General features: G+C 42.4%; 1 protein-coding gene across 1 annotated transcript; it reads left to right on the forward strand.

The window, feature by feature from the left end:
• The first annotated feature begins 1134 nt into the window (after positions 1-1134).
• Positions 1135-7757, forward strand: LOC113154373. The gene is made up of 6 exons (XM_026348539.1): positions 1135-1342; positions 1975-2803; positions 2978-3147; positions 3627-3774; positions 4025-4107; positions 4749-7757. The coding sequence occupies exons 2-6, from the start codon at positions 2015-2017 to the stop codon at positions 5749-5751; spliced, it is 2193 nt and encodes a 730-aa protein (XP_026204324.1). The 5' UTR covers positions 1135-1342; positions 1975-2014; the 3' UTR covers positions 5752-7757.
• Positions 7758-7986: the final 229 nt, after the last annotated feature.

Genomic DNA, 7986 nt, shown 5'->3' on the forward strand with positions numbered 1-7986 from the left:
TGATGAGCTTTCACAGGAAACCTGGACATTTTTCTGAATGAGTGTGAAGCCAAGATGTCGACATCTGCTGGTCAAATCTCTGATTGCATTTAAATGAGTGAAATGAATCGTTGATCTTTGATCCTGCTGGTTTTCTTTTGTCTAGTGAAATCAGATGACATTAGAATAGATCCCGTGTCTCTGAACGGTGTGTCAACTTTTACGCTTTGAGTCGAATCCTCCTCTTCGATGTGGCCTCACTCTCATCTCTATATCACCTGCGCCCGCCACTCTAAAACTCTGATGTCAGAGCTGGGATCAGAACTGCTGCTGACCCGCAGCATGTCCACACGTCATGTGAGAAGTTTTTAGTTTGAGCTTTAAGTTTCTGCAGGTTTGAGGTCGTGAACCTGCTCAGCGTTTTCCTACAGACGCCCCTGAGGAGCTATCAATCTGTCAATCCTTTCCGTGTCCGGGCCGGGTGAGGTTTCCCGTGTTGAGTCAAATTAAGCCGCAGGCTCCACTCCTGGTGGTGGTGAAGTTTCAGCTCTGAGGGTCACAGTGGCAGCCTTAGCAATAGAGACGATCGACTAATGATCAATTAAACCACATTTTAAACAAAAGAGTCACTAAACATCCATCATCTTAGCCGCTGGTCCTCTGAAGGCCCACAGCAATGCTGGAGCCTATCCCAGCTGTCATTGGGCAAGAGGCAGGGTACACCTGGACAGGTAGGCGGTCCATCACAGGGCAGACACAGAGACAAACGCTCACATTCACACCTTTGGGTAAGTTAGTCACTAATTAACCCAACATGCATGTCTTCACCAAGCATTAAATAAATAAATGAACCTGACCACCTTCCATTTTTAAAGTTACTGTGAGGAGTAAATACTATATTTTAATGTCCCGTACTGATGACGTCATAAAATAAAATAATAAATTAATAATTGTTAGTATTGTAAGACAGAAATAAGCAGTTCTCTCGGTTCAAAGTGGATCAAAAGTCATCTGTTTTTCTCTATGTTGGGTGTTAAATAGAATCAAACCTTGTACTCAGTACTTGAAGTACATGAAGTACTACCACACAGGAAGTCACTGTGGACTTCAAACTAAAAGTAAACACATTTTATTTTGAAATCCGAAAGTGGCGGATTGTGTGAGTGCGGTTCATGAACACGACGTGTTGGTGGTTGGACCTGTACTGATCGGGGGGGTTCGGACGGACGGAGGAAGGAGAGCCGGGCCGAACCCGAGCTCGGTCCCTTTAAACGGGGTCCGGATCTGGAGCTGCGCAGTTACAGGACATCACGTGATTTACAGAAACCAGAGGAGCTGGAACTGAGAGGGACAAGAAGCAGAGGTCAGACACCTCTTCTTATGTCTTATTTCTCATTTCTTATGTCTTATTTCTCATTTCTTATGTCTTATTTCTCATTTCTTATGTCTTATTTCTAATTTCTTATGTCTTATTTCTCATTTCTTATGTCTTATTTCTCATTTCTTATGTCTTATTTCTCATTTCTTATGTCTTATTTCTCATTTCTTATGTCTTATTTCTTATTTCTCATTTCTTATTTCTTATTTCTTATTTCTTATTTCTTATTTCTCATTTCTCATTTCTCATTTCTTATTTTTAATTTCTAATTTCTAATTTCTTATTGCTTATTTCTTATTTCTTATTTCTCATTTCTTATTTCTTATTTCTTATTTCTCATTTATTTCTTATTTCAAAAATGTTTTCATCTGTTTACAGAGTTAAGTCTGTGCTGTTCTATAAATAGAGCAAACATTAGTGTGTGGTGTCACAAACAGCTTTAGACATTTTTAAAGTCTAAATAAAGTTTCTAAAGTCTACATAAAGCTTCTATTGTAGCCGTATTGGTTTTGAATGGCAGAGACAATGCTCGGGGGTGTTGGGAGCATTAAGAATGTACAGTAACTGTTCTCCGAGTGATATAAACATGTTAATCTTCACTTCCTGTGAACACTTAGGTTGGAGACACACTGTCTGTGTTCGTCTGACAGCCTCATCATGGCCACCGCCGATCGCCTGCTGGAGCTCATGTACTCCTGGATGGAGCAGAGGGAGAACTGTGCAGAGAAGCTGAAGGACCTGGCCCGGGAGCTGGAGTCCCTCAGAGAGAAATGCAACGTATCTGAATGTGCGGGCAGCTCCGTGTCTGTGGTCGGAGCTGCCTGTCTGCTCGGGGCCGGAGCAGCCACTTTATTCACTGGTGGAGCAGCTGCTCCACTTTTAGGTGTGATAGGAGCAGTGTACTCAGGTGTAGGTGCCACCATCTCTGTAGTTACTAAAATTACTGAGCACTTCCTGTCCAGCAACACCATGAAAGAGGCGCTGGAGGTCGACAAGAAAAGCAGCAAAATAGGGGAGAAAATGCAGCAACTGTTCGAGCAGCTGAAGGCGGAGAAGAGGAAGCTGAGTCCCCACGCCGACCCAGATGAACTGGACCAACACGTCATGGCTGAATTTCTGACAGCCATGGGAAAAAGAAGTGGACTGAAAGGGAAGATCGTTGTCAGAACAGTTCATAAGGAGACCAGGTTTTTTTTGGATGCGGGTCCAGACTACCAGCATCTCGGTTTCGACAGTAATCAGCTGTGGCACTTTGGTGCAGGAAGCGGTCCCATGATGGCCAACTTCACCCCTGAACTGACTTTTTTAGTAGCTGGTACGTTGGCGATTTTTGCTATGAAAGCTGGTGGAAAAAACTCTAAAGTTCTGTTCGCTAAAGGAACCGAACAAGTCATCAAACAAATGTCTGCAGCTGCATTAAAAACAACCCTTAAAGGAGGTGCCATGGTAAGAACACACTGACACAGTAATGCTGTGTGTACGCCTCAGAAAACCCCAGTGATTACGATAGGAGACACGTAGATTTGTTGGTTAGTGGTAATGTTGGGGATGGGTCACAGCTGCTATAGCTACATTATCTGCTAATATTGAAAATGACTCCTGTATCTTATGTGTCATCAGGTGGCGGGAGGAACTGTTGGGATGGTGTTCTCACTTCCCGAGGCGATTGACAACTGGACGGACCTGATCAAGAAGAACCACGAGACTGAAGCCAGCAAATCAATGAGAGAGACGGCCAACAACATCCTGGAGAGCACCCGGACTCTGAAGAAACAGTTTGACAACATCAAGTATGACGCTTCCTGTGTCATTTATCTCACGTCCTGTAAAAGGTTGACATTTGCTCATTCAGAGCAACAGGTGGAGTCCGTTTTGGTTTAGTTTCAAATGCTGATGTTTTCATGGTGGAGAAATGTCAAACGATCCAAAGAAACGTCCAAACCACTCTGCAGTCGATACTTCTAATACAGTAATGTGGACAAATCTACAGCTAACAGCTGCACACAACACACTCTTAGCGGCTCAGTGGATCGGATCTCCTTTAACTGTATCCTGAGGCGTCCTCGGGCAGGACTTATAAAGGCACATTGCTCCTAGTGGCATCGTCGCTTCCTACAGTCAGTGTGTGAATAAGCAGCCTTTTACACCACAGAAAACCAGAACGCAGGATTTCATCAGAGCATTCTGACTGAAATGATCACTTTCAGTCTGTCTTTGGTAAATTTTATGTCAGGGTAAACTGAATATATGTATATTGTTTTATTCACAGGAGGGAGTTCAAGGAGATGGCTGAAAGACTACGTCACCTGGAGGCAGAAAGACGACGACAACTCGAGGCAGAAAGACGGCGGGAAAATAAGGAAAAGTGTTTCAGAGAGAAAAGAGAATCAGCTGAACCTGAAGCCTTTTCCATCACGGTAACTTTATTTCTAATTCAGCACTCCTATTCACTTATCTTTGTTATAAACGTGGACTAAAGGAGGAGGCCCAGCCTGTTTTTGAAATAGCTGAAGTTTAATGTAGTGAATTGAATTTTGTCAGTGAAAACCAAAACAAATGTTAGATAACATTATCCAGTAAAAACCTGACATGTAGCCGTGAACTTCCAGTTTGAATTTAATATCATCATGTGGAGTCCTTTCTTAGTGATGCTCTTTTGTTTGTCAGGTTCGTGTCAAAGATGGACCAGTGCTTTCTACTTTTTCCCTGCATTACCTCTGGAAAAGTGTGAAAGAACCGAGTGATGCTGAGTGAGTTTACATACACATGCTATACACGTTCTAACAAGAGAACAGGGATCTCCTTCTGTAATCAGTCTTTAAAAGCCAAACGAGCTCCTGAGTTCTGTGCTGCTCCGTAGTTTAACAGGCGATGAGAGAAGATGCTCAGGTCCCAGAGACGCTGAGCTGTTAAACGTTGTTACGTTTCATGTTTTACTCTGCAATAGAATCAACTTTACTTCTATTAATACAGTAAATCAGTAAATATTACGGTGATTCTGACGCACTGAATGAAGCCAAATGTGAGTTTTACACACGAGCAATTTTATTCCTGTATAACTAAGATTTTGCTGCTGTAGCTCATCAACGTGTTTTTTAGCCTGTTCCAACAGCAGCTTTAATTCCTCTGGATCGAACTTGTCGTCACTGCGGACACCAGTAAAACACACAAATTCTCATCATCACGAATCAGGATCCATGTGTCCCATGTTGAGTTCTCCTGGGACAGAGAACGAGGACGCCCGTTGGTCCTGATGGAAACTCTGTGTCGTCATCAGTGTGCGATCGTTTTAACACATTTTGGATAAAACTGCATGTTTTCATTGCGTCTCTCGGCGCTGATGCAGGTTGTGAAGTCGCGGTAACTGAACCTTCACTTGTCTCTTCCACAGGAGGATCAATAGGCCCAAGTCAAAACCAAGTCAAAGACGTGAGGACGACCAAGAACGTGAGCAAAGTAGACAGAACCGAGAGGCACAAAGAGACGGCAGCCGACAGAGTGGGGGCGGACAACAGGGAGGTGGACATCAGGGAGGGGGGGGAGATCAGGGAGACGAAGACACTGAGAGTGAGGATGAAAAGAGTGATCAGCAGAGTGAGGAGAGCGAAAGTGAGGAAGAGTCAGAAAATGATGAGAGCAGAACTCGTTCTGCTGAAACTCAGTTAGAGATCAACCAAAACCGCCGCGTGAACTTCGGTCTGCTGAATGTCAGGTCGCTGAGAAACGTTACATTAAGGGTCCACGAGCTCATAACACGAGGCAACATCAGCGTCTTTTTAACTACTGAGACCTGGTTAAAAGCAGACAACGCTCTCAGATTGCTCGGAGACGCTTCACCAGAGAATTTCACTTACTTTTACTTCACAAGGCCGAGTAGAGGCGGAGGGGTGGCCATTCAGTCAGCAGAAGAGTTGCAGGGTGGACGAGTCCAGTTTAACCACGATCCATGCACTTTTGAAGTTGTTGCTGCAAACTTGCAACACGCGCACTGGGACGAACCAGTCCTCATCATCAACCTGTATCACCCACGCGGTGGTATGATGCGATTTCTGAATGATTTGAAACAAATACTGAATGAGATTATAAAAAAGTACAAGAACATAATTGTGGCCGGTGATTTCAACATCTGGGTTGATGATGCAAAGAGAGCAAAAAAATTCCTTCAGTTCTTGAAGGACAATAACCTGGAGCAGCACATCAGGGAGCCAACGCACAGGGGAAATCACATTCTGGATCTGGTCCTCACCAGAAATGTGGAAATCTCTAATATTGATATCCAAAACCACCAAATATCAGATCATTTCACGGTATCTTTCAAAGCCAGGCCAAAGAAAACTAAAGAAAAGAAGGATGAAGACGAGAATAAAAAACGATACAAAAAGAGAGAAGAGTAGGAGGTGGGGGTGGCTGTGGATCAATAGGTAGAGCAGTTGACCGCTAATCACAGGACTGGTGGCTCGATTCCCGGCTGCCACGTCACATGCCAAAGTGTTCTTGGGCAAGATACTGAACCCCTAGTTGCCCCTGGTGAGTCAGGTCAGCCATCGGTTTGTGCTTGTGCGTGTGAATGGGTGAATGAGATGCAGTGTAAAGCGCTTTGAGTACCAGCTAGGTAGAAAAGTGCTGTATAAGTGCAGAACATTTAGGAAACGTGTCAGGTTTCACATCAAATGAATGATTTTTCCTAAATTGTGTTTGAAATGTGACCACAGAGACTTTTACTACAGTAAAATTCGAATGAATTAAAAGTTTACTTAATGAAAGTGTGAAATCCGAGTGCCTGGTACAGAACCTGTACCAAATACCTGATCAGTTACATTAGACACACTGTTGACTTGCTATAACCAGAATTACCATTTTACACAAGTAGTTTGAAGTAAAATATACTATGTTAGAATAGAAAATCCACTCTGTAGTCATTTTAAAACTTTTGTGCACATTTAGAGTTCAATTTTGATGCATTGACTCACACAGTAAAATGCTATGTTCATAGAAATACACTGCACAGCATGAGAGCTGTGTACACCCCACTACAGGACATATAACTGCACATTTAATTATTATTTCGCAGACACTACTGATGAATACTGATAATCTGCAGCTTGTGTACAATTAGCAAGTAGCCTTGTTTCACTGAAACAGAGTGAATTAAAAAAACTATTAACAGTCTTCAGACTCCAATGTATCCTTGAACTTGACCACAACCTAGTAGGTGTGGACCTTTAGTGCCGTCACTGCGTCCTGTGTTACTTCACTGTTTTTAGTTTGCTTCGCTCAAGTCTAACTTCCGTTGTATTATAAAAAAGGTCAGATGAGTGAATAAGAGCTGCTCTGAGTGAAGCTGCATTTTATTTCATATCTATACACTAAGTGCAGTCTGTGTGTTTAAGTAGCAGAGACTGTGAAAAGACACTGGTTTATTCACTGTGACTCTAAAATCCTCTTAACTAGTGATATTTATTCAGTTTAACTATCATCAACATCAAACCTTTATTTACGTGTGTCTACTTCATTGTTTTTTTTATTATATCATTTCACACATGAACGATTATTATTACTTTGACCTGATTTGAAGAAATTGTGTGTAAATTAAACTGGGGTGAAAGGTGCCGACCGGAAGTCTAGTGCTGAAGCTGCAAGTCGGGACGATCTGACCACCCCCCCAACCAGACGCTTCTGTTCACAGGTTTTTGGTCGGAGATCTGCCCGGAGCAGGTGCAGAGACTCCATTATTGTAAAGTTGTTGTCAGTACTAAAAGTCTTCGTCATCCTGCTCCAGGAGATTTTAACCACATTACAGCCAGCGTAGCTTCACACCACTGGCTCCCTGTTAAAGTCAGATCAGACTTTATGGTGCTTTTGATGACTTATAAAAGTTCTCCTCCATACCTGTCTGATCTCCTTCAACCTTATGTGCCCCCCTCCTCTGAAATATAAATATATAAATAAATATTAAAAAAACAGACAGTCTCGCTCTGTAGAAGTCTTTAAACCTAAACCTACTGATTAATATTAATAATTATCAATAAAAGCAGTATCATCATGGTACTCAGCCGAACCGGTTGAGGCAGATGACCATCCACCCTTGGTTCTGCTCAGTAAAATGGATTTCTCCTGTGTGGCCCAGTGCAGCTCGAGGAGGAGTGCTGGGCCTCTCTCTGTAAGGTCTTGACCTCATAAGTGCCCTGAAATGATTCTGTTGTGATTTGATGCAATGCAAAAAAGACTAAATTGAACTGATTTATGGTTCTATGTTGACACAGGCTGACTGGTGCCACAGAAAAACGTCTTTGTGGACCCTAACCCTGTACTTCTTTCTTTCTATTATGTATTTCTCCCAAATATTTCCTGCAGTGAGCTTCAAAACAGGAAACTGACAAAATTAAAACGTCTGTAAACGTCTGGTTTCCTTTTGGTTTCATTTTCAGTTATGTTATCACGGCCCATTAGACTTCACACTAACACAGTCAATGTCTCAGTGAGCTAAAACATTAGTGGTGGATTTTAAATGGATTTTAAATTCTACTAAATGAGAAATAATCGTTCCTACAGTTAAATGTTAAACACTCTAACACTAGTAGTTTGCAGCTTTTCTCTCATTCATCCATCAGATGTTGGCAAACACACAT

The sequence above is a fragment of the Anabas testudineus genome, chromosome 8 (genome assembly GCF_900324465.2).
Source record: "Anabas testudineus chromosome 8, fAnaTes1.2, whole genome shotgun sequence".
NCBI lineage: Eukaryota > Metazoa > Chordata > Actinopteri > Anabantiformes > Anabantidae > Anabas > Anabas testudineus.

Excerpts from the sequence above, each read along its gene's own strand:
- LOC113154373 (XM_026348539.1), top strand. The coding sequence starts at position 2,015 with ATGGCCACCGCCGATCGCCTGCTGGAGCTCATGTACTCCTGGATGGAG. Across the intron at positions 3,148-3,626 it reads AAACAGTTTGACAACATCAA|GAGGGAGTTCAAGGAGATGG; the intron begins GTATGACGCTTC and ends TTTTATTCACAG. Across the intron at positions 3,775-4,024 it reads CTGAAGCCTTTTCCATCACG|GTTCGTGTCAAAGATGGACC; the intron begins GTAACTTTATTT and ends TTTGTTTGTCAG.